The 26,707-nt window shown below is 45.4% G+C and overlaps 1 protein-coding gene across 1 annotated transcript in view; it reads right to left on the bottom strand.

Annotated features, from left to right (window-relative positions):
• Positions 1-26,707, bottom strand: part of PLK1 (polo like kinase 1) — a 111,399-nt gene that overhangs the window by 76,430 nt on the left and 8,262 nt on the right. Inside the window, exon 3 of the mRNA XM_033914859.1 lies at positions 21,163-21,307. Within this exon, the coding sequence (XP_033770750.1) occupies positions 21,163-21,307 (145 nt within the window). The remainder of the gene's footprint in view (positions 1-21,162; positions 21,308-26,707) is intronic.

The following is a 26,707-nucleotide window of genomic DNA, read 5'->3' on the forward strand; positions in this document are numbered from 1 at the left end:
GAAAGGGAAATTTGGGGAAATTCAGTTTTGGACGAGGCAACCGCCGACCAAGCACGAAGCCACAAGGTACGGCGCGCGGCCACCAAAAGCCCCAGACTTAGCCGCACCAAGTCACAAAGAGCATCCGAGAGGAACGAGGCAGTCATCTCAATCTTCGCCACCTCCTGATCCACTAAGGACCAGATATCAGACTCACGATCCACGACATGTTCAGACCACTGAAACACGGTGCGAGCCACCAGCCCCACACAAATAGCCGCCTGGACCCCCAAACCAGAGACATCAAAATTCTATTTAAGAAGTGTCTCTAACGTACACTCCTCAGAGACCCTAAGGGCAGAACCGCCCGTAACAGGCAGTATGCCATTTAGCAATCCAAAACAGAAACCACGCATCCACCACTGGTGAAATTAAGGTAGCCCTATACCCCTCTGAGCCAAGGCGCGCACTAACCGAAACGGCGCCCCGGTGTTTTCCACTGCGCCATCACGAAATCCTGAAAATCCTGATGCACAGGAAAAGAGCGGGAAACAGGACAGACCCCCTGAAGCAGAGGGGGTCCCCATATGCGGGGTCTTAGGTGGCACAACTTCAAAAATGCAGCACCGAGGAGACTTGCTAAATCAGGTCTAAAAGCGCATCCCTCTGAACAAAAAGTGCACCACTGACGCATCTGCGCCGGAAGACGGGAAACCCGATGCCCCACTGCCAGTGGCCGTCCCCTCTAGAGGATCCTGGAAGCCCACCAAAGCAGCCAGGTCCTCATCCACGCCAACACGCTCCTCTGACCACCAATTTGCAATCCAAGCCCCCCGTGGACGCTTGGATGAGGGAGGAGGAAGAGGGGATGCCAAATAAAAAGAGGGAGAGAAAGCCACAGGGGGCGCGGAGGGAAAACCACCCCCGAAGTGCATGTGGGATCCCTAACTGTCTGCACAAATAAAGAAATTAAATTGGGGGCAAAAAAACCCCTGGGACTCAGCAGGGGTCCCTGCTGAAACCTGCCCCTGTGTTTGCAATACAGGGGGAAGATCACCTGAGGTTGTAGACAAAATGGAGGGAACTGTGTTAAAATGACGAAGATCCCGCCAAAAATAACCCCGCCAGGGCCAGTAGCGGCTGGGAAACCTAAACTGTTCCAGACACTAAAGCAGGCAAGCCAGCATCAGCTGTTGAAAAAAATCAGCTGAGAGGGAATCCTTTTTCCCCTACGTCAGTGGTTTGGGGAATCCCTCCAGAGGTAGTGAAGGCAGACCCGGCTATGACCACACCGGCCCAAACCACCGAGTTCAGGCCGGCCGCGATTGCCTCGCAGCTGGACCAAATTGTGTCACACTTCCCCAGAGAAGGGCACAATTGCTCCATACACAATCTAGCTAGAAGAAAAAGTGTTGGTTAGTGCAAAAATACAGTAAACTGACAGGGAAGCAACCCTGCAGACCAGCACTACCTCAGGATTTTATTTTTTTTTTCCAAAACAGACTCCACAGGCTCTCAAAGCAAGGGGGCAAGGCTTATTGCCGAGGCTCCTCTAAAAAAAAAAAAAAAAAGGTGGGGAGGTAGAGGAAGTGGGGGGAGGGCTCAAGACCCGCCGGGTTTGACACCCCTGAGGTCGGACGGACCCCCAAACAGGGCCCGCCCAAGCTCTGTCCAGCCAAAAACAGGGACTAGAAACCCCCTAAACAAATTCCAACAGCCCTAACAAGGGAGATGGGTACTGCTCACTCAACACCTGCTGGAGACTGAAAGAAGACTGATGAGAATAGAGAAGGGAATATATTATATACTATTCCACAGTTTTGTTTTCAATCTCCAACTGCTGGTCATGATTGGATATATACCCATTCGTAAAGATCAACCTCTACTGGACTGGAGAATGCTAAAGAAATAATAAATTTATTTTTATATACCACCATACCCGGGAGTTCTAGGCGGTTCACAACAATTGGATAAGATACAAACAATACAAGTTATTAAAAAAACAAACCAAAAAAAACCCAATTGAAGGCAGCTAAGGAAAAGAAATACATACAGTGGTGCCTCACACAACGAACTTAATTGGTTCCAGGAGCAAGTTTGTTATGCGAAAAGTTCGTTATGTGAAACGCGTTTTCCCATAACAATACATGTTAAAAAAAATAATTCGTTCTGTAGCATAAAATATGCTAAGATGACATAAAAAAAGATAAATTTTTTGTTATTATTTTTATTTAGATACATCTAAAAACATAATTGTTTTTTAAAACAACACACATTTTTTAAATTTAAAGACAGACTAAGTAGAGTCTAATTTTACAGTGAGAGAGGGCAGAGTCTCAGCGGCAAAAACTGGGACTTAACTGTTCATTTTTTTTTTTTTTCTAGCATCGGGGAAGCGGCGAGAGTAGCTCCGCCCCCCCCAACGCATCAGCAGTAGGCGCCGGGCCCCTGCGAGCCGACGGTCCGCCACTGCACAGGGAGCCAGGCAGAGAGAGGGCAGTTAAGCGCAGTGCCTGCGCGGAAGGATGCAGCTCGGGCGACTTCGTTGTGTGAAACGAAGTTCGTTGTAGGAAGCAAGACGTTGTAAGCAGCGTTCGCTGTGCGAGGCGTTCGTTATGCGAGGCACCACTGTAATTTATAAAATGCATGTAGTATAAGAGAATGTGGAGAAAAAAAAAGTATTAAGCCCTAGCCTATTAAATAATTGAGTTTTTATCTGTTTTCTAAAATCGAGGTAGGAAGTGGCTTCTAACACACACTGGGCAAGCCAAATGTTAAATTTAGCTGCCTGAAAGGCAAAGATTCTTTCACAAAACCTTTGTACTGGCAAAATTTAACTGAATGAGAAGACTTCCCTTCAAATTGGCATAAATAAAATTCAATGGCTCTGTCTCAGGTTTTTTTATGTTTTGTTGTTTGTTTTTTTAAAGGAGCAGACCCCTACTGGCTTTCCAAGCTGTAGTCAGTGGGGAGGTGAGAGAATGGGGGAGGGACTCTGCCTTCCAAATATGATAACCCCCAAGGTTTAACAGGCCCCCATGTGGGACCTAAGCTCAATCTGGGCAATAAAAAGATCCCTGCCTATCCTCTCCAAGGCAAGGCCTAGAAAATAGAACAGAACGACACAGGCTTACCACCTCCATCTGCTGGAGACTGAGAACAGACTGGTTCTAAGAGGACTGCACAGCCCACTTACACTACTGGATAAAATTCAGAGTATTCTCAGTCTCCACCTACTGGTAGAGGAGTGTAAACCGATCCATCTGTGCTGGTCTAGAGGGACGATAAAGGTGGTAATGTAAGTCAGTGGTTCTTGGTCTCCATCACACAACAAGAATTCTAGTTAAACTTGGGAAATAAATTGAACTCAAGAAAATACCATAATTCTGATAAAACCTCAAAATGGTTAGTTGTTATAGCAAAGACTGGCCACACCTTAAGACTTCCAGGTTTACTGGAATATATCTGACAGACTTACCTCTTTTGGCGTTATACCCAATATAGATCTGGGCATCAATAAGGTGCCGATAGAGAATGACACGGGGAAAAAATCTGTCCCCGTCCTCGGCCCACCATCCTCTGTACCGCCCCGTCACCGCCGTTCCCTTCACCGCCCCGTCACCGCCATCCCTTTCACCGCCACTGCCACTGCCATCCCATTCACCGCCCCCGCAGCATCCATATAAGCCTCAGTACTGCGAAACACCATGAAGACAGAAGAGAGTCCTGCCATTACTACTACTGCACTGAGAATCTGTTTCAGTGCCTCTGCCCTGTAGTAAAAACAGAACATAAAATAAATCAATTGACTTGTCCTCCCTTGCAATGACGTGTCCCCCATATTCACCTATAGCTCGAATCAGGTCAATTGTGCACATTAAAAATGCAGGAGGATCTGGAACGTGAGCGCAGGCAGGCAGTGATACAAAAACAGCAGACACCCGACCGATTGCAGTGTTCCGCCATCTCTCTCCCTCCATCTCACCTTAGATGTAGAGTATGCCGGCTTTCTTTTTTGCCCAGCCGCACGTGCGGGTGCTCATTTGTTCAATATTCTTCTCTGACGCAACCGGAAACAGGAAGTTGTAAGAGAGGAGAAGATTGATCAACTCGAGCAGCTGCGCAAGCGCAGCTTTTTGAACGCGTGCGACTGGGCGAAAAGAAAGCCGGCATACTCTACATCAGTGTTTTTCAACCTTTTTACACCCGTGAACCGGCAGAAATAAAAGAATTATTTTGTGGACCGGCAAACTACTAGGACTAAAATTTTAAAACCCTGTCAGTGTTCTCCCCAGCGCTTTTCAGCCGGGTGCTCCGCCCAGCAAATTTAGATTACCGCCCGGCTGTCATCTGCAGAATCTTGCTGCCACCACTGCTTAATGCGCAGCCTGAAGAGCCGCCAAAAGACTCCTGCCGGGCTTTAAACAAAACAAAACCCAGCAAGTGACTCAAACCCGGCTTCCCTCCGAAACCAGAAGTTACGTTGGGGGGGGGGGGGGGGGGGGGTAGGGAAGAGAAGTCGGCACAGACCATTAGAGCCCCGGAGCATGCGGGAGATAGGCCAGCCACGGAGGGAAGCTTACTTGCTCTTGCTTACTTCGGGCCTTTTTCGCTGCCGGGTCCTGCCTACTTTCTGTTTCCACGAAGGCAGGACCCGGCAACGAGAAAAGCCCAAAGTAAGCAAGAGCAGCAAGTTGTAAGCTTCCCTCTGTCGCTGACCTTTGGGAGATAGGTCAGCGACGAAGGGGAACTTGCAACTTACCTTTGTCTGTAGCGAATCTGCCGGGTGTGTGAGACAGGGGGGGGGGGGGTGAATGGAAGGAGAAATAATGCTGTATCCAATTAGAGGGGGAGGGGGGAAGAGAAATGCTGGTGCTTCTGCTGTACCCAATTGGGGGGGGGGGGGGTTAAGAGAAATGCTGATGATGCTACTGCTGTACCCAATAGGGGGAGGGGGAAGAGTCATGCTGCTGCACCCAATTAGGGGGGAGGGAGAAGAGAAATGCTGCTTCTGCTGTACCAAATTGGGGGGAGGGGACGAGAAATGCTGCTGCATCCAATTGGGGAGAGAGAGAGAGGGAAGGAGGGAGAAGGAAGATCGGGAAAAGGAGGAAAGAGATGCAAACACCATGGGAGGGAGGGAAAGGAGATACCATACCATGGAGTGGAAGAGAGAGAGAGATGTCAGGGCATATGGGGGGGGAAGCAGGGCCAGATTAAAGGATAGGCCCAGTAGGCACAGGCCTAGGGCCTGAAATGGTCAAGGGGGGGGCTGTGCTTTGGGGCCTCACCCTTGCTGGATTCGCTGGCAACAGCAGCAGCCTCATCATCATCCCGGGCGCCCCCCCAAACCCAATCTGACCCTCCTATCTCTCCCTCCTTCCCTCATCAGTGACGTGCCAGAGGGAATCACGGCAGGAGAAAGCCCTGAAGCAGCCTGCTTTAGAGTAGAGCAGTGCTGTTTAGAGTTTCATGATGGGAGGGAGAGAGAGTTAGGAGAGTTGTGGGGGGGGGGGAGAGTAGCAGTCTGCCCCGGGTGCTTGGCCTGGCGTCATGAACTTCTTCAGCTAGCAACAGCATTTACAATTCACTGCTGTTTCCAGCTTCAGGCCTTCCTCTCTGCCGGGTCCTGCCTACTTCTGTTTCTATGAAGGCAGGACCCGACAGAGAAGAAGGCCCGAAGCTGGCAACAGCAGCGAATTGTGAATGCTGCTGCTTGAAGAAGTTCATGACGCCAGACCTTGGGTGACAGAAGGAGGAAAGGGAGCAGAGGGGGAGAGACTTGCTGCACCCAACTGGAGGGAGAAAGAAGATGAGGGAGGGAATGAAACGAGATGCCAGGGATTGGAGGGAAGGAGAAAAGTATGCCAGACCAAGGGAAAAGGAAGGAGAAGAAGTCAGAGCATGGAGGGGGAGGGAGAAATGGAAGGAAAGAAGTGAGATGCCAGAGAATCAGGGAAGGGAAGATACCAGACTGTGGGGTGTGAAGGAAAGAAAGAAGAAGAGAGAGTTGCCAGAGCATAGGGGACAGGGTGTTGACAGAGAGAGAAAAATGGAGAGGTGGCAGAGCTGAAATCAATCATGTACAAAGGAGAAGAGAAGGGGCACAGGATAAACAGTTTATTGAAGGAGCATAAAAAGAGGGAAGATGCCATATGGAACGGGGAGAGGGCGGACAGTGGATGGAAGGGGCTGATGCTGCATGGAAGACAGAGCGGACAGATGCTGGCTAGAAAGAAGAGTGAAGACAAGATGATTAAAGCAGAAACGACAAAAGGTAGAAAAAAATTTTTTTTGTTGCTTTACGTAGAATCAAGTAGTATTGTATCTATTGATTAAAGTTTATAAATAGGAAATGGAAATAAGGCAGTTTTTTGGGGACTAAACCCCTTTCCTCAGGTCAGGACAAGATACCATAACAGCAGGGGTGCCCAAATGGTCGAGCGCGATCGACCAGTAGATCCCAAAGGCAATGTGAGTCGATCACATTGCCTTGGCAATCTTTTTCTTCCTGTCTCCCTGAGCCAAGCCAGGCCAGGCGCGTACAAGCGCCGGATTCACAAGACTTCACCTCCGACGTCAATTCTGATGTCAGAGAGGAAGTTCTGGGCCAGCCAATCGCTGTCTGACTGGCCTGGAACTTCCTCTCCGACGTAAGAATTGACATCAGAGGTGAAGTCTTGTGAGTCCGGCGCTTGTACATTCCTGGTCTGGCTCGTGGAAGCAGGGAGAAATCGGCATGGTGGCTTAGGGGGTAGGGAAAGAATCGGGGAAGTGGAGAAATTGGAGCGAATGCTTGGGGGGGCAGGGGGAGAGAGAAAGAAAGAGAGACAGAAAGAAAAAAATATTGGATTTATAGTCAGAAGAAGGAAGTGCAAACAGAGACTTATGAAATCACCAGACAAAAAGGTAGGAAAAATCGGAGGATTTCAAACCTTGCCTCCTACGAGACCCGTAATAGCCGGCATTAGCCTGATGGTTGATCAGGAACGGTTTCTCGTCGAAGACAACGGATTGCACCTCGAGAAGGAACGAATCGGTGGAGATTTCTGGCTCCTGGTTTTATTGTGCCGGTACCGGACCTGTCTTGGTAAGTGAGAAGTTGATTCCTTCTCTATCCTGTCTCTACCTCTTCTGTCTAGTAACTTCTTAATCCGTTGTGAAGCTCAGAGAGGTATATAGGATTCTGGTTTCTGGAAATTGGAACTTTTGTTGGGTGCATATATAGATTGTATAATATGGGTCAGAGCACCACCGACCCCCTTCAGATCATGCTTAAATATTTTACAACTGCCTTTTCTGGTGATTATGGCGACCCTAAGATTTTTTATTGTTTTCTTCACCCTTATTTTTATTGTTGTCAAAGGCTTAGTATTTGGAATTTAATCAACTTTTTGTCATACTTGTCAAATTAAAAAAAAAAAAAAAAACAAAAGCTCTGGGGACACCTGACAAGACACAGAGAACGAGAAATTGGTGATGTTGAGAAATTACCCGGGGAGATGGAAATAGCATTAGGTTGGAAACCTGGGAAAAGTTGGTAAAGCAAGCCAGCATGATTGTTTTGCCGAAAGTTGCAGACAGGATAGTGTAAGTTGCTTAACAGGGTAAAATGCATGTGGATCAAGACAGAATTAAGAATGTGAGTTCGCACTGATGAACGAGAATAAGGACTGTGATTTTAGATATATGTTGCGTGCAGTGGATTTGTTACAGACAGTGAGCAATTTAAAGAAAGTTGAGCCAGATAGTTTACGTGTTCTCGCAGTTGTCAAAGTGTGTCTGCTGGTAATAAAAAAAAAAAAAAAAAAGCAACCGTTTGTCAGACATGTGGGGTTTGTGTTTGGCACATCCCTGCCTTTGTATCCCAGTGTTGGGGGATTTAAAGTACAAGACTAACAATGATAGAGGTTAAGTATCCATATTTTTCTGAAAATTGAAATATTTGCTAAACATGGGCTTGATAATTCAAGTTCAAGTTTTATTATTATTTGATGAATCGCCTATACAAACATTCTAAGCGCTGAACAATTAAAAAAAAAACAAAAACACATTTTAGAGGACAAACAATTTTAAGACACAAGTACAAAGTTAAATAACAAAGTTTTTAAGAGTTTTATAAAAGAGATAAGATCTTTTTCTTTTCTGATGTACAGTAGCAGTGCATTCCACGTTTGTGGCGCTGTAACAGAAAACATGTCATTTCTTCTTCTACCCACAATTTTTAAGGAAGGGACAGTTAATAAGTCTTGTGATGATGATCGTAGAGAATGAGGGGCATAATAAGGAATGATCATTCTAGACATGAATTGAGGCTCATTGAAAGCTAGAACTTTAAAAACCAAGAATAATATCTTAAAAGTAATTCGGTGGCTAATAGGTAGCCAATGGGACTTAATCAATAGCGGTGTAATGTGGTCAACTTTTTTTTTTTCCTTTATGAATGAGTTTTATTGATAACGGATGGATTGAGATTACTTCTTTTGTGCTAACAGTCTCCCTTGCTTTCCCGTATTGTGTCCTTATCCTGGTGTTCTTTATGAATTCTTTCTTCCCATGCATGTTTGTATAAAGTGTTATTATCAATCTGATTTTAAATACAATTGGAAACAGAAATACCTTTCAAATAAACTTGGTAGCTCAAACTCCAGAGGAAGGGGGTAGTTATTATGTAAGGACAGTGCAGAGTAAAGTAGCTACATCTAGTCTGCAGCAGTGCCCACTCCTCAGAGTGTAGTGGGACCCAGGTGGCAGACAAGGGTTCCAGGTCTGCCTGCAGGGAACATGGCTAAGTGACCTCAGGGGTGGTGTCACGTTAAAATGTCTCTTCTTTGTCTTCGCAGTCATACATACAGAGCTGTTCTGGACCTGTTACAATGAGCCTTTTTCTACCCAGAGAAGGAGGACAATGTTCTGCTTTCAGTAACCTTGAAATGACCTTGCACTTAACATTTAACATGTTTCTTTTTTTCCCCTTTGAATTGACATTGCCATACTTCAGAATACCTCTATATTTAACATTGTACACTGTATCTTACTTTACCTAGTAAGTTTTGCTTATTTTTCAAGATTGAAGCACACCCTAGCAGTTGCGTCCCTGTCTGCCTTATGAATGTAATTGGCAGGGCACCAAGCCAGAGTGATCACATTCTTACGTTTTCTCTTTCGGACGTTCCAGTAACCATTAATAGATGCCTTTTATGATTATGTGATTATTATGCCATGTGTTATATCGCACTTTACTTTGCCACTGTGTGCACACAATTATGATTCGTGCTATGATGGACGTTTGTTTTTGTATAACTGTGCATTTCTCTGCAGATCTAAGTTCAGCTCTGAATCCTTGCCAGCTGGAAGAAAAGTTCCACGCCTTTTCTGTTTTCTATGTTTGTTTATGCCCTGTAATCTTTGTGTTGTCTATCTGTTTGGTTTGTGGGGTACCCCGGGGAAACCAACTATACCATTGGCCATTTTTGGAGATTTTTCTCTCCCTTTTTGCATTTTTGTTTTTTTCCTATCTAAATTGCCTTTCTAGCTGTTCACGCCCATGCTGCCCTCTGGCGCCAGCGCTCCTTCCTCACCTCCTCTGGATCCCCTATCCAACACCACCAACTCATCCTGGACCTTTTGGATGCTATCCTGCTACCCTCCAAAGTTTCTATCATGCACTGCTGGGCCCACCATCGCCTTCGTGATTTCATCAGCCGCGGTAATGCCTTGGCTGACCGCTTGGCTCGCCAGGCGGCCCTCCAAGGTCCGCCCACACCCCCTCTTCTGTTATCCCTTTCCTCCCCTCAACCTTTCCTTCATTCCCTTTCCCCCCAGTACACTGACCCGAGCGCAAGTAGGCCACGCAGCAACCTGGCCATTGCACCCTCCCATCTGGATGGATTACTATACCTTCCTCCCACACATCCACCCCCCTCCTGTACGTCCCTCAACTCCTGGCCCTCACTGTTGTCCAACGTGCACACGATTTTTCTCATGCCGGTAACCCAGCTCTCCGCACTCTTCTCCGACAGAATTTCTATATCCCGAATCTCTCTCAACTCATCTCCCATGTTCTGCTCCGCTGGGTCATTTGCCTTCGACACAACCCCTCTTCTGTCAGACCCCCCGTTCCTGGTCACCAGCCTATCGGTTCACACCCCATGCAAGTCCTCTCTACTGATTTTTACCCACTTGCCCCCCTCCCATGGGTTCCGTTGCCTCCTGGTTTTCATTGATTCCCACACTGGGTGGCCAGAGGCCTACCCAGTGTGCACAGAGAAAAGTAGGGAAATAGTAAAGGTTTTACTCCATGACATCATCCCTCGCTATGGCCTGCCCCTAGTGATTGGCAGCGATAATGGCCCCGCCTACATATCACAAATTACACAAGCTGTCTCTCGGGCTCTGCAAATCACCTGGAAATTACATACGGCCTATCACCCCAGAGCTCTGGCCAAGTTGAACGCATCAATAGAACTATTAAAACCCTCCTCGGCAAAGCAGCAGAGGAAAGCCGCCTGCCATGGCCCAAACTGATTCCTTCTGTTCTATTTCGCATCCGCTGTACCCAGGTAAACGCAATCAGTTGTCCCCATTTGAGCTCATGTATGGCCGACCCCCGCCGATAGTCAGCCCAGACCCTGAGTCTCTTGAACAGATAGGGAACGCTATCACAGACGCAGAGATAAAGCAGCTAGGAAAGACCATTATGAAATTACAGAACTGGGTCATTTCTAGAGCCCCGCTACCAATTACAACCCCTGTCCACCTCTACAAACCTGGGGATCAAGTGTGGCTGAAAGTATGGAAGAAAGAACCGCTGAAACCCCTTTGGACAGGGCCTTTCACTGTCTTACTTGCTTCTCCCACAGCTGTCAAATTGTCCCGCCACAAGTCTTGGATTCACTACAGCCGTGTGAAGCCTGCTGCTGAGTATATTTGTGAAAAAGGGCCCACTGACCTTCAACTGAAAATCACGCGGCTGCCCCACACTCTGGAAGAGTAATCACGCACGTCTGATCCGGAGATCTGACAAGATATTTAACATGAACTCTGTTGTATATTTACTGCTTGTGATTTACGTCTTGCCAACATTGTCCATGTCCCCTACCCCTCCCACGCCTGGGTGTGCCCCTTGTGTGGCACTAGTGGACAATGGGGGCAAAACGGAAAATGTTATTAGATTCAAACTAATTATGAGTGTAAGGGTCAACTAGTGATCCCTGTATGTATATAAACAAGGTTGAATATTCTATATGTAATAATGGAGATTCACAGATTCTGTTTCGACCCCAGAGCAACTAATAGGGATACTTGGATAGAGGTCAGGTCAGTCTGGGATCAGGGCCCCCTGATTCAACAAACCCTGGTCACTAATCCCCATGTCCCGCCTCAGTCCTCTTTGATGCTTGCCATGCCATGGACCAGAACCCCACCTTCCTTGGATGTTGTGGTGCCCTAGCATGGAGGAGGGAATATATGCACAATGATAAATACATGTGCCTGGCGGGACAGAAGCCGTCCCACTGTGAAGGGTCTTCCGAACACTACTACTGTAACTACTGGAAATGTGTAACCCACTTAACTTCACTATTCTACAGCCGTTTAAATGGAATCTCGACGATAGCTTCCGGAAAGCTCGCTATCTTGTGGGCCTACAGATATATGGTAAGGGCACAGACCCTGGTACTGTCTTGCACATCAAACTCGTTGAGAGACACCGATCCCTGAACAACACAGCATTGTGTTTCCCAGACTTTTAAACATATGAAACTTGACCAACAAGACTTTGTGCCCTCTGCCACCACCCGCAACCTTTTCATACAGTTCGCTGAAGCCATAGGAGCCACCTTAAATCTGACAAACTGTTATGTCTGCGGGGGCACCCAGCTGGCCCCTGAAAAACTCCATTCTGGCAAAACACTGCATACAGCGCCTCGGACCATCCTTTACCACTCGTTGGACACCTGCAGTGCCAATCCTTATGGACTAAAAACAGCACCTCTCAGCCCGGATTGGACTTATTGGACCGGAGATCCTAAGTTAAAAATACCCAGACGATGGAATACTACTGGCAATGCTACCACATTAAATGTCTACTCAACCTGCCTGCTTCTGCCCCTTGGGCTGCACCGAAGGATACTACTGGATCTGTGGGAAAAGGCATACCCCACTCTACCCTCAAATTGGACTGGCACTTGTGTTCTGGGCACTATCAAACCAGCCTTCTTCCTCCTCCCGTTATCCGAAGGAGAACATCTGGCTGTCCCAGTATTCGATCAACGGGCCCGTTCTGAAAGAAGCCTGGAAATTGGTAAATGGGAAGACACTTGGCCCCCGGACGCATCATTGCTGTCTACGGTCCTGCTACTTGGGCTGATGATGGTATGTTTGGGTACCGGACCCCAATCTACATGCTTAACCGCCTCATACGACTGCAGGCGGTTTTAGAAGTTATCACCAATGAAACAGCTAGGGCCCTGGGAGCCCTGGCCAAAGCGAACACTATGATGCAAACCGCCATCTATCAGAACCGACTGGCCTTAGACTATCTATTGGCCGCTGAAGGAGGGGTATGTGGCAAATTCAATCTTTCCAACTGCTGTCTACAACTGGATGATGAAGGATTTGTGGTTGAAGAGGTCATAGATAAAACTACCAGATTAGCTCACGTTCCTGTCCAGACTTGGAAGGGTTTTTCTGCTGATATGTTTGGACTCAACTCACTGACTGATTGGGCCTCCAAACCGGGACTCTTTAAAGCCCTCACCATAATTTTCCTGGTATTCTCTGTCATATTTTGTGTTCTTCCTTGCCTGTTACCATGTTTATTGAAAACCCTCAACCGTACTATTAGGACTATGATTGACAAAAGTACCACCGCCCTAGTCCTGGCCCTTTCCTCCTATCACCCAGTCCCCACTTCTGATTTTTATTTTCAGTTTAGTGTTCAAAATGTGTCTGTTTTAAGAATTTATATCTGCTGTCTATATTTTGCACTATGGCCCCCTTTTACTAAACCGTAATAGTGGTTTTTAGCGCAGGGAACCTATGAGCATCGAGAGCAGCGCAAGACATTCAGTGCATCTCCCTGCTCTAAAAACCAGTATTGCGATTTATTTTTGAATAGTTGTTCCTGAGGTGACATTGCATAGAATCGTCTGCCTTGACCTCTTTGAAAACCCGCGGAATATAAATGATAATTAACATTTCCCTAGCAACAGCAGCAGATGAATCCAGAGACCAATGGGATAGCCCACATCTACCAGCAGGCGGAGATAAAGAAACTGATTAACAGGTGGTCCTATTGGCTGGCACACCTCCTGTCTCATCAGTATGCTCTATCTCCCAGCAGGTGCAAGTCGCTGTTCAACTAGCTCCTGGATTATGGCGGTGGCTGGATAACTAATTTCTCCTGTTGAGGTTTGCTCTTCAGTGAGACTGCATTTCTATTTCTCCTGTTGAGGTTTGCTCTTCAGTGAGACTGCATTTCTATTTCTCCTGTTGAGGTTTGCTCTTTAGTGAGACTGCATTTCTATTTCTCCTGTTGAGGTTTGCTCTTTAGTGAGACTGCATTTCTATTTCTCCTGTTGAGGTTTGCTCTTTAGTGAGACTGCTTTTCTATTTCTCCTGTTGAGGTTTGCTCTTTAGTGAGACTGCTTTTCTATTTCTCCTGTTGAGGTTTGCTCTTTAGTGAGACTGCTTTTCTATTTCTCCTGTTGAGGTTTCCCTCTTCAGTGAGACAGGGGTGTCCGGCTGGATGGTGCTGGCTTTAGAGGTTACACTTGGGCCCTCCCTTGTCCCTGCCTCACCCTCCCTCCGGTGATAGAGGGCCTGCCTTGGTCTCTCATTTCTTCTTTCCCTTAAAAAAAAAAAAAAGACACCACATGGGCTGAATTGCATTTCTACCCTGCATGTGCTGAGAGACCGGTATTTCAGGCATCTATCTGCACTGAAAGCGAGGTTGTAAATATTTGCTCACATGGTTGGAACTGTGCGTTTGCGGGTTTTGTCCTGTCGTGGTGTGGCATGGCGGTTTTGTGGTTTCTCGTTGCCGCACTGAATTCGGTGCGATGGTGACAATGTTTTCTTGCCTGTCAGGTATGACGGATTGGTGTATTGTATTCAAGGAAGGGCCCGGGTATATACTTCGGGTTACTTTGAAGAGTTGTTCCATTCCCGCGCGCGGGAAGCACGTTTGTTTACTGCCCTGTAGAGCACGTCGTGGCTTCGCAAGTTGGCTACGGGGGTGTTATTACGGCCGCTCTATGGAGCAGGCACATTTCTCCTTGTTAAACGGTATTACTGGTGTTCTCCTCGGACCTGTCATGCGTCAGGGTGTACTGCGGCTGGGTTTTGCTTGTTTCCACCGGTAAGCTGATTTTCAGGCATGCTGGGGCTGGTATCTTCTGGAGAGCATGGGGCTCGCGCTTGTGCTTCTGCGCTGGTGGGACCGCCACAGCGTTCAGGGAGTTTCATTGACCGCTGGCTTTGCTTCCTGTCTGCCGCGGCCCCGGTGACTTCGGGGTCAGAGGTATGGGTGGTTTCCAGCTGCTGCTGAGTCGCGTGAGCTCGGAGTGTGTTTTTCTCCCGAGTTGCTTGCTGGCATCGCAGGACGGGCGGGAGGTGCGCAGTGTGTTATTTCCCTGCAGTATGCCGTTGCATTGGCGCCCTTCTTCTTCTCCAGCGCGGCCTTGGTTCAAGGTTCCGCGGGATCGCACGTCCCTCTTGTTATGTTCAATCAGGGAGGCTTTGCTGTTCGTGCTGCGGGCGACCTCAGTGGGTTCTTTGGTTCTCATGAGTTGGCATTTGAGTCGCAGCCACTTCCTCTTCATTGTGGCCCATTCTGATCTGCATGAGGGCGTTTTGGAGGAAGACTCGGTTCTGTTCCCTGCTTCCAGGTTCTGCTTGTTCTGGCCTGTGTCAGGGGAAGGCAGAGCGCTGCAGAGTGCGATCAGAGGTAAGCGTGTCTTCTATTCAGGGGCATCTCTTACTCTCTCCTGGGGTCCATGCATGGCATGGATTTACTGCATTGCATATTTTCAGGCTTCTTTGTGCATTTATACAGCACTGCATGGGTCTGGTGGCGCTATAGACTTGGTTATTAGTGGTACTATTTGGAGTTCGGGATTGGAACAGTTTTGGGGCGGCTGTGCTAGGTGCCCTGGCGGAACTTGTCCACTTATGGTGGGGGGAATACCTTTATTCCTTTCCTATGCTTTTCCTGTTCCTACGCTATTGAACAGGCCTTTCTGGCGTTCCCCTAGTTCATGGTAAAGGCTACTCCGCTCCGATTCTTTCTGTACCCGAGCTGCATGCAGGCGCTCTCTCTTTTCAAATCTGACCCCTAAATGGGACGGTCTAGGGTCATTACTGGTATATATTGTATTCGATATATCGCCATTAGCTTGATAGCGCCTCACTCTGGTCAACCTGTCATTGCCGCTTTTCCGGTTTCTTTTCCAGACATTTGTTAAATGATCTCACGATTCCTGATTGCCCTCCATGATTCCGCCACATACTTCTTTTACCCATGTTTTTCTCCATGGCAGTGCTGAGGCTAACTCTTGTGGTAATCCACCAAGAACTGAAAGGTATTGGCGGGATTGACAGCATCCATTTAATGATATAGTATTGGAGGGGTGGCATTCATGGAATCCATAACTTGGCAGTTAGTTCCATCCCTATGATTTTTGTTTGGGTTCTTGCTGTGGTAGGTGGCGAAGGACAGCTCTTCGGCCTTTGGGGGTTGGAGGCATTCTAGCTTTCATATAGTGCGTTTTTCCTTTTAGGGACATATGGGCATTGGATCCCATTCTGCTGAATTAGTTTCTCAGGGTTACACATTTCTGCAGAAACTCTGGGAGAATATTTACATTTTCCCTATGGTCTCCGTGTCGGCACTAGGTTTGCTTGCCTCTCTTTAAGCAGCGCTTTCGGTTTTGGCACATGCCTTTTCACCTACCCAAGGCTTCAGGCACATTTTAGAAAATGTGGGCGGTGGTGCTGTTTTGGCGCTACCAGGTGATTCACCTAATTTATTCTTGACTGACTGCTTGATTTGGACGTCTTCCAGTCGGGCCATCTGACTGACACGAACTAGGTGGTTTCTTTTCCTCAGATCTTTGGACGTGAATCTTCGAATTTGCACAACGCTCTTTTCTCCTGTACTATTTGTAGATATATCGAGGAGAGGTTTTAGTCCTATAGAAGAGGTATGTGTTCTTCACAGAGACTAGGGTGACGAGTCACGGTCTCGCGTTTGCATTCTTCTTTGGTCCCCATGACCCAGCATCTGGGATTCTGTGCAGGTTATAGGATCCATATTGCTGACTCCACTGGGAACTTCGGCTTGCCTTCCCATTGTCGCGTTACAGCAGTCGCTTTTGTTCCGGTGGTTCCCGGTATTTCAGGGCTCCAATTATTTGGTTGGCTCCTCATGCATCTCTCTGTATGATTTGATGGCTCAGCAAGAGTTCTCTTTTAAATGGCATACCTCGGTCTTTACTGGACTAGCTCAGGGCCTCGTTACATCCCGGGCTGTCGGGTTGGGGGGCTCGGTGCCTTCCATCCTCAGCTCCAGGAGTCTGGTTTTATGAGGCACCTCAGTACTTGTTCATTCTTCTATTCTTGAGCAGGGTCTGGCTACCTTTCTGGAACTTCAGACCCTTCTTACTGAATACCGCTGAGAGTCTTTTCAGTAAGTATTGTGATGGGGGTATTTCTCTACAGCTTGGGCAGTAGGTGATGTACTCGGTTGCCAGGTACAGTTATTGTTCTGCTTCAATAGGTGGACCCTCATCTTCCTCTTCTGTTGTCGGCTCATTTTACGGATCAGGCAAAGAGTTTGGATAGTCTTTCTCTCCGTGTAATCTGAGCATGGCCCGTTTATTGTATGTTGCAGTGTACAGCACTGTGTACGCTCTAGGACGTGTACACGTTGGTAGTAGTGTATTTTCTACATCCTGGATATTGGGAATTTTGGCTCAGGCGTGCCAGCTCTTGTTATGGACGTGAGATCTCCTGGAACTAGACCTCATGGCCTCGTCTCGCAATTCTATGCTTCCTAGCTTCTTCAGCGGACACAGGGAGTGGGAGTTAGAGGGGGTAACAGCGTGGCTTCTTTCTCACCTCTGGTTCTCTTTTTCAGTGTTTACCCCTGGCTGATGTTGGCTGGGATTTGACATCTCAAGCTCGCTTTCCGGGCGCAGTATTTGTAGAATCTCTGGCTTGGCTGCGCCATCCTTGCTGTGTGGATCTGATGAGTCTTTCGTCAGCCGGACTTAAAAGTTTCCTGGTATCTCCGGATTTGCTCGCCTGGGGTCCGATCAACATGGATAATCGTATTTCTTTGGTATTACGACCTAGCTTTTGTGAGGTCATGACTGACGTGTAAGGGTTATGCGGAGCAGGTTGTTTCTTCTCTTATCCAGGCGCTGCAGACTCTTGCCTGTGGCTTCTGCTTCCTGTTGGAGGTTTTTTCCTTTCTTGGATACTTCTCAACTTTGCTCCCTTCCATGGTTCCTTTTTGGCACAGGTGTATGGCCAAGGGCTTAGCGTTCAATTCCCTTCAGCTTCAAGTGCCATTCTTATGGCACTTGAGGTATAGAAAATTTTGCATACGCTGACAGGTTAAAAATGCTGGGGCTGTTCTCCCTGGAAAAGAGGAGACTTAGAGGGGACATGATAGAAACCTTCAAAATCCTAAAGGGCATAGAGAGAGTAGATAAGGACAGATTCTTCAAACTGTGGGGACCCACAACCACTAGGGGTCACTCGGAGAAATTGAAAGGGGACAGGTTTAGAACAAATGCTAGAAAGTTCTTTTTTACCCAAAGGGTGGTGGACACATGGAACATGGTTCCGGAGGAGGTGATAGGCCAGCGCACTTTACAGGGGTTCAAGGAAGGTTTGGATAGGTTCCTAGAGGATAGGGGGATTGAAGGGTACAGATAGAACTAGAGGTAGGTTATAAAAGTGGGCAAAAACCACTTCACAGGTCACGGACCTGGTGGGCCACCGCGGGAGCGGACCGCTGGGCGAGATGGACCTCTGGTCTGACTCAGTGGAGGCAACTTCTTATGTTCTTATCTTGTTACAAGGGCTAGGTATATTGCTCTTCGATTAATTCTCAGCTTCATATAGTTCAGTTCCTAACAGGAGTACGGTATATTTGTACCCCTCTTGGAAAGCCCTGTCCGGAGTACAATTTTCAGGTTCTTCCTTGCTGTTTACCAAGGACTTCATTTCCTCCTTGTGCTGTGGAACACGGGGTGTCTTGTGGCCATGGTTTCGGCTCTGCAGTTTCCGAGTTGCTGGCCTTGCTCAGCGGGGATTCCTATTTCTGGTTTCCACACTCTGTGGTATCAGTTCAGATGGTACTGCAATTATTTCTAAGGCGGTGTCATCCTTTCTTTTATGACACGCTCACTTTTCCTTCCTTCTTCCGGGGAGGGGAAATGGGGAGCGGTGCTTTTATTCACTGCATTCTTTGAAAGTGCGTAGCATTCTCAGCGAGCAGGGTTTCTCATGACTTTTAGTTGTTTAGATTACCTTTATGCTTGCTTGATGGCAGGAAAGCGATTGGCGAAAGCACTTCATGACCATTCCGCCAGAGCGGTGGCTACTTCTTGGACTCGGTCCAGAGGTTTTTTCCTTGGAGGAGTTTTGTCTCGCGGCTGCTTGGTCTTCTGAGAGTGTTTTCTCTCGGCATTACTGGTTGGATGTGGGGGCGCATGCGGTAGATGCGTTTAGTGCGTCGGTTGTTGCGGAGCCGGCGTTTATTTCCCACCCTGATTGAGGATTGCTTTGCTACATCCCATTGGTCTCTGGATTCATCTGCTGCTGTTGCTAGGGAAGGAAAAATTATGTTCTTACCTGTTAATTTTCTTTCCCTTAGACGCAGCAGATGAATCCAGAGCCCCACCCTTTCTGGTATTTGGCTGTCGGTTTTTTCGTGTGCGACTTTCGTGATTGGTTGTTGTTGATGGTTGTATTCTGTATCGTTGCCTTTTGCGATTTGTTCTGGGAAAGAAGTTTTTTACATGCTATGCCTATTGATGATTAAATGTGCTTGGGCAAGGAGCTATACTGATGAGACAGGAGGAGTGCCAGCCAATAGGACCACCTGTTAATCAGTTTCTCTATCTCCGCCTGCTGGTAGATGTGGGCTATCCCATTGGTCTCTGGATTCATCTGCTGTGTCTAAGGGAAAGAAAATTAACAGGTAAGAACATAATTTTTCCTTTCTCTGCTTTGTGTTTTTTTTTTAATTTTATTGTTTGTAGATCATTTGGACTTGGTCATTTTAGAAGTAGCTCGCAAGCCCAAAAAGTGTGGGCACCCCTGCTGTAGAGCCATTTCTTGTATGACTGGATGAGCTATATTTATCTTGTTTTTTAGTTGTTTAAATTCATGCAGAAATAAATGGCTAGATTGAACCTAATGACTTCATTAATGCCTTTCCCTTTTTTAAACCTCTATACCATTTGAAAGAGGGTAAATACTTCTTAAATTTAGTAAAAATATTCTGGCACAAGTGTCAAACCTTAAAAAAGGAAGTCATATTGAGCATTGGAAAATAATAATAATAATTAACTAATAAAAACAGTATACATTTAGGGCTCCTTTTACTAAGTTACGATAGTGGTTTTAGTGTGCGCTTAGCGCGCGGAGGAATTGCCATGCGCGCTAGATGCTAATGCCAGCAATGAGTTGGTGCTAGTTTTCTCATGTAGCGCAGGGGTTTGCGCGCGCTAAAAATGCTAGCGCACCTTAGTAAAAGAGGGGGTTAATTTTCCCCACCACCAAATTTCCCCATCCCACCCCATCCGGCTACTTTTTCATGCCACCCGGCTGGAAAAAATTTCTGGGGAGAACACTGCCTGTTTCCGCCCCATCTCCGCAAGCTCGGTCACCTCAGTAACTATAGAAAAATAGACAAATATAGTGCAAAATGTAGACAGCAGATATAACTTCTCAAAACTGACACATTTTGATCACTAAATTGAAAATAAAATCATTTTTCCTACCTTTGATGTCTGGTGATTGATTTCATGAGTCTCTGGTTGCGTTTCCTCCTGTCTGTGTATCCTTTCTTTCTGCACTCAGGCCCAAGAATTGTCCCTTTCTATTCCCTCCCTCTTTCCTTCCCATGTCTTTAGTGCCCCCAGTGCCTCCTTCCCATGTCCTTAGTGCCCCCAGTGCCTCCTTCCCATGTCTTTAGTGCCCAGTGCCTCCTTTCCATGTCCTTAGTGCCTCCTTCCTGTCTTTAGTGCCCCCAGTGCCTCCTCCCCATGTCTTTAGTGCCCCCAGTGCCTCCTTCCCATGTCCTTAGTGCCCCTTCCTGTCTTTAGTAATCCCAGTGCCTCCTTCCCTTGTCTTTAGTGCCCCTAGTGCCTCCTTCCCATGTCCCTCTCACTGCCTTCCACACTTTGTCCCACCCCCACCCCCGAATCCTGCCTGCCTACCTTTCTCCCTCCCTAGCCAATGCCAGCCTGCTGCCTCCCTGCCGCTCAAAAAAAAAAAAAAAAAAAGCCTCCTTCCTTTTCCCCTGCTCATGCTGCAGCTACTAAAGCCAACAGGAAGTCTTTCCGACTCAATTCTGAAGTCGGAGAGGACGTTCTGGGCCAGCCAGGCAGCGATTGGCTGGCCCAGAATGTCCTCTCCGACGTCAGAATTGACGTCAGAAAGACTTCCTGTCGGCTTTAGTAGCTGCAGCATGAGCATGGCGGTAAGAGCAGGGGAAAAGGAAGGAGGCTTTTTTTTCGCGCGGACCGGCAGAAATTCAACCGGCGGTAAGGAGGGAGGGAGATGGCGGGGACCACGCAATCCTTGATTGCCTCACTGCGGGGACAAGTCCATTCACCGCTCCCCGGGGCAGTGAATGGCATTGTCCTCATCCCGAAGAGGCCACTATTTTTTCTTTCCCGTTTCGGCGGGTTGCCCGCGGCTAAATGCGGCTAGCCACGGGTAACCCGCCACCGTGTCATTCTCTAGGTGCCGCCAGCCTTTATCACAATTCAAGATAAGTCCTGGCATTTCTAAATACAGTAGGTCTGTGAAATCAAAGGAAACTTAAAACCAAGGTTCTGTATCACATGAAGTTAGCAGAGCTAAAGTCTCAAGTAAAATTAGAGGCATCAACTTCAGTTAATTGCTGCTTAGGAAGGGGGAGGGAGAACAAACACTTACATAATGCAGCCGATGGACCAAACATCAACTTCGTAACTGTGTCCCTTCTTCCCCAGCACTTCTGGAGCAATATAGTTTGGGGTTCCACAGAGAGTCTTCTTACGCTCCCCATCAAATTCTACTCTTGTTGCCAAGCCAAAGTCACCTAGTATGAATAGATTTATCATGTTTACGGAACCAGTTACTAAACTTAATTTCTGCCTACAAGAACTACAGTTTAAAGATCAGCATATGTAATTAAATGGGAGATGAGACCCAAGTTCTTTTCTTCAGAAGAATTCATGTCCAGATGGACCCGAGTGTACACCTTTCAGTACTATATAAGTGATTAGTAGTACAGCTCTCCCTTCGTATTCATGGGGGTTAGGTGCAGAGCCAGCCCACGAATAGTAAAAAATCACAAATAAGTTTTTGGACCGGCTCTGACATACCCCCACCTCCCTCCTGTATCCCCGGACCCTACCTGGTAGTCTATTGGTGACAGTGAGCAGGAGCAATCTTCCTATGCTCCTGTCCCATGCAGAGCCGTCATCTAAATGGCTCGAGACTACAATGGGAACTCACAGCAGCCATTTTGACGACGGCTCTGCACGGGACAGCATAGGAAGATCGCTCCTGCCCCCTGTTGCCGCTAGACCACCAGGAAAGGTCTAGGGAGGTTCGGGCAGCCTGCAAATAGAAGGGGGGAGAGAAAAAAAAAAATCGCCAAAATCGAATTCACAAATAGGGAAACCGCGAATCTGGAGGGAGAGCTGTAGTAGTATGGGCATAGCAGAAAATTTGAAGACACTATTTTCTACCTCATACCCTTCTTGCAATTAAGTATTTCATTTAAATTACAATAAAAAGTACAGTACTTGAAATGGGGGAGAAAAAGGGTAGATGAATGTTTCAGATAACAATTTAGAGCAAAATCAAAAACAATCTGAAGTGTGGCCAGCTAGACAGTCCAGACTAGTAGGCTCTGTCCCCAAAAAGCAGATGGAAGGAGGGAACACTGAAGTTTCTGCAAGCAAGTATGCTTGTGAGATGTCCGTATCGGGGCTCTGTCGGATGACATCACCCACTAGTGATGTTAACCTGCTTATCCTGGGATAATAGTAGGCTCTGTCCCCAAAAAGCAGATGGAAGGAGGGAACACTGAAGTCCAGTGACATCACTGCTACTATAAGGTTTGGTAGAGTCTTAGCTAATGCAACTAGTCTGTCGAAGCCGAAACTCACAGATCCAGCCACAAAACAACTTGAGAGCAACTTTATCCTCTAATGTTTGAGATCTGCAAGAACTTCTCTTTACAGCCAAGGAACAAGAAAATATAAGACCACCAGAAACTTGTGGAAGGAACGAACCGATCTAGAAGGAAATTAGCATGTGACCCGGAAGCTGCGACAGGCCGGCGTCAGTCTGGGAGCCCGGTGCGCTTAAGTCGGTTGTAGAATGTGGAGTGGACTTCTGCCTCATGGTGCGACTGAAAGTGATATTGAATTAAGTTATGATGATGAGGAGAGTACATCTTGTACTAAAGAAGAGAAGGGAGACCTCCAGTCTGCTATTGAGACCTTAGATTCTCAGACAGATGAATTTACAAGCACTACCGACACACAGGACATGGCTAAAGCAGCAGAGGCCAAAAGTGAAGGAGAAAGCTCTTCTGGAGTCCCCGCAGATGTGTGGAATAAATTTCAGGAATTACAGAAGTATTTTGAAATAAAAACTCAAGCAAATGAAAGAGCTCAGGGTCACAGAAGACATAGAAAAGATACATTAAAAATAAGAAAAACTGAAGAAACAGATAGCCAAGAGCCACCAAAAGAAAGTCCTCTGGATGAACTGAAGCACTTCTTTGGTATAAATGACAAATGTGAACCACCTGTGACCGCCAAGAAACTTCATAAGTCTGGCCTTGAAATCAGCATAGATTAGGCTGTGAACAGAGGGGATATTGAAAAAGCAGAGGAGCTGAGTGATGCCTTAGCCACTCGTAAGCTGGGTGTAAAAATTGCCCACGCTGTGGCTTGCCGTAACTTTATGAAAGCTAAGCAAGAGACTTCACAAGAATCTCAGAAGAGGAGGAAACTTGCTTAGGGATTTGAAGCCAAGAAAAGGTGGGAAACAAAAAGCAACATGGGCTACATGTGACAGTGTCCGGCACCTCTTTTGGGAAGATGTACGAGGATAATGGCCAAGAATGGGGTCTCTGGATTTGCAAAGACCATGTTAAATGAACATGGAGCTCATGTGTATTATAAGGAGAATGAACATTTACAGCGTCTTCAAGTAGAAAGAGTCTGTTGTGCTCTTGTCCAGTATCTGCTCAGAGTGTAAGAAAGTGCCTGGCTCAGGTGCCTTGAACAGTACAGGAACCTCGAGAGCCATTCATCTGGACCTTCAAAGAAAATGAGATCTGATGTACAAAGAAGAAACACAAATCAATGCACTGTATATTTTATGAGAACAATAGAGGCTGCTTTCCCAGTTAATTTGGCACTAGGAGGGGGCGTGGCTTGGGAGTGCACGCGAATGGACGGGTAAGGCAGAGGCTCCGTATATACAGACATTTATATCTTAAACTACTAAAATAAAAATTTCAATTTTAGTTTAAAATGAAGGAAATTGACATATAATGGCTTCAGGAAAATAGAATAAATCTGAAATGGTGGTTTCCAATACCGGCAGTGTCAAAAGATCCAAACCGGAGCCGGCAACACTATCAAAGTGTCCGTTGTCAAGGGACAAGAGCGACATCGATTTTTGGAAGGAAATTCAAGAAATAAAGGAAATTCTCTTAAAAAACGCTAAGAAATTGGATGACATACAGGAAGAAGTAACGACTTTAAATAAACGTACAGAAGTGCTGGAGATTAAAACTACTAAATTGGAAATGCGAATGGACAGTTTTGAATCTGAAAAGAGACCGTATAAGCTGGACAGAGATAAAATCTTTACACTTACTAGAGAGGTGGAGGACTGCCAGAATCGCATGAGACGGAGTAACCTGAGACTTTTAGGCATACCGGAAGGGGTGGAGAAAAATAACCCTGTCTCATTTGTTGAAAACTTTTTGACGAAAGTCCTGCCTCTCAAATCCAAGTACCCGCATACCAATGAGACGACCTGATACTTTAAAGGGTCCTCGCCCTATAATCTTCAAGTTGTTATGGCACCAACAAGTTTTAGAGGTGTTACGCATGGCTAAGGAACATGCGAATTTAAAGTGTCAGGATGCCAAAGTTCATATCGTTCCTGACTTTGCCAAAGCAACGGCAGATAAAAGAAAGAAATTTTTAGATGAGGCCGAAATTGAGAGAAATCGGAGCTAGATATGGTCTGATATACCCTACGATCATGAAAATTACTATTGAAAATAAAACTATGAGTTTTGATGAGCCTGTGAAGTTGGAAATGTATTTAATTCAAAAGGAACAACCAATGTCAGTTTAATTTGGCTCATTCATTTCATGGAATTGGAAATAGTTTTCTTTCTTAGATTTTTGATCTTTATTTATTATTCTTGTTTGGTGTACTTGAGAAACTTCTAAAATGACGGTTTGGTCCTGTATTTATTTTGAATGGTAATGGTGAAATGGAACTCAGAAGCTGCTTACAGTTAGGTTCTGTATGCACCTTTATTATTTTTTCAAAAGATGACTGTTAAAGTTAAGACTATTTTTTTTTTTAGGGTTTTTTTTTACATATTTTGAATAGATATTCTGGAAAGCTCTGCTCTATTTTATTTACCATATTTTACGATGAAGATATATTGATGTGCAGATCTTATAATTGTAGATCAAGTCACAGTTTATTATGAGTCAATGGAGGTTATGACAGGAGATCTGAAAAATTGATTTCTGCTGGAGGGTGTTTTCAACTGATTCTAAAGTTTTGGTTTTAACATGTTCTTTTAAGAATACTTTGAAGGGGGGAAAAAATATATATATATTGAAGTGATTATTAATGTTTAATTTCTTTCTATGGGTTTACTACTAATTTAACTCTTTTAACATCTATGTAGAGTTTGAGAGTCTCTTTTGTTATTTGAAATGGGGTTGGAAGATCTTTAGTCTTCTTATTCTGATTTTCAGGATTTAGAGTTTATTGCATTTATTATATGTGAAATCCTATATGATTATTACATACAATATTGTTTTATAATTGAGGTCTGTGTAGAGCTTCTCTTAGCTTTGCTTGATCTTGTATGTGCAGTTCCAGGTTTTTACTGTCGTTATCAAGGGTGGGAGAGGGTGGGATGGGAGGGGGTTTATGGGGATTTGATGATTGAGATGGGGATGTATTGTGGATAGATATAAATGAAAATGGTGTTTCTTCATTTCAGCTGATCTCAGTTTTTGTTTTTTTGTTTTTTTATAATAAGTGGAAGAGTTATTGTAAAAGATATTTGGTTTGATGGAGATTAAAATCTTTTCTCTCAATGTTAATGGCCTTAATCACCCAGTAAAAAGAAAAAAATTGTTAGCATTTTTGAAAAGACAACAGGCCAATGTATATTATATTCAAGAGACACATCTGTCTGTGATAGAATCTAGGAAACTCGAGGGTAATTGGGTGAAACACTGCTTTTTTGCTCCTGCTAAGGGGAAAAAGGCTGGAGTAGCTATATTAGTTAACAACAAATGTTCAGCTTCATTTAAAATGATGGATTTTGATCCTTTAGGAAGATGGATAAAAGTGGAAATGAGCATGGGAAATAATACTTTGACTTTGCTTAATATCTATGCTCCGAATTCGAATCAAAATTATTTTTTTACAAATTTACAAAAATTAATACTCCCACTGGCTGCTTCTAATTTAGTAGTAGCCGAGATTTTAATGCTGTTATGGATCCTTTTTTGGATAAAAAGCCGAGTAAAAATATAAAATCATTAGGGTTAGACAATTTGGTAAATGCTTGTAATTTAAAAGATATGGCGTATTCTTCATTTTAATGATCAGGAATTCTCTTTTTGCTCACCAGTTCATAAGTCTTTTTCAAGAATTGATTACATTTTAGTATCAAATTCAATGGTGCAACAAGTGACACAAGCTTCCATTGATCCAATTATTCTGTCTGATCATGGAGGGGTGTGGATTACACTTAGATTAGATAATAATGACTATAATAGATCATTATGGAGATTTGATAATGCATTGGTTTTGGATTCAACTTTTCTTGAAGAGATTAAGTAAAAAATTTTGGACTTTTTCCAAATAAATACTTCAGCAGATATTAATGCAGAAATTTTATGGGATGCGTTTAAAGCTACTATAAGAGGTAATATTATTTCATATGCTGCATATATTAAAAAACAACTTGTTAAACAATTTTCAGATTTGGAAAAAGAAATTAAATTGCTGGAGTCCAAATTAATTGAAAAATGGAATCAAGATACTTTGCAAGCTTTATTAAAGGCTAAGGGTAAATATAATGAGATTTCTTCAAGAATGGCAAGGAAAGATTTGATTTCTTTGCAAACCTTGTATTATGGAAAATCTAATAAGGCAGGAAGTTTACTTGCTAATTATCTTAAAGCAAAGAAGAGAAGAATAA

This window comes from Geotrypetes seraphini, chromosome 11 (assembly GCF_902459505.1).
Source record: "Geotrypetes seraphini chromosome 11, aGeoSer1.1, whole genome shotgun sequence".
In the NCBI taxonomy this organism is placed as follows: domain Eukaryota; kingdom Metazoa; phylum Chordata; class Amphibia; order Gymnophiona; family Dermophiidae; genus Geotrypetes; species Geotrypetes seraphini.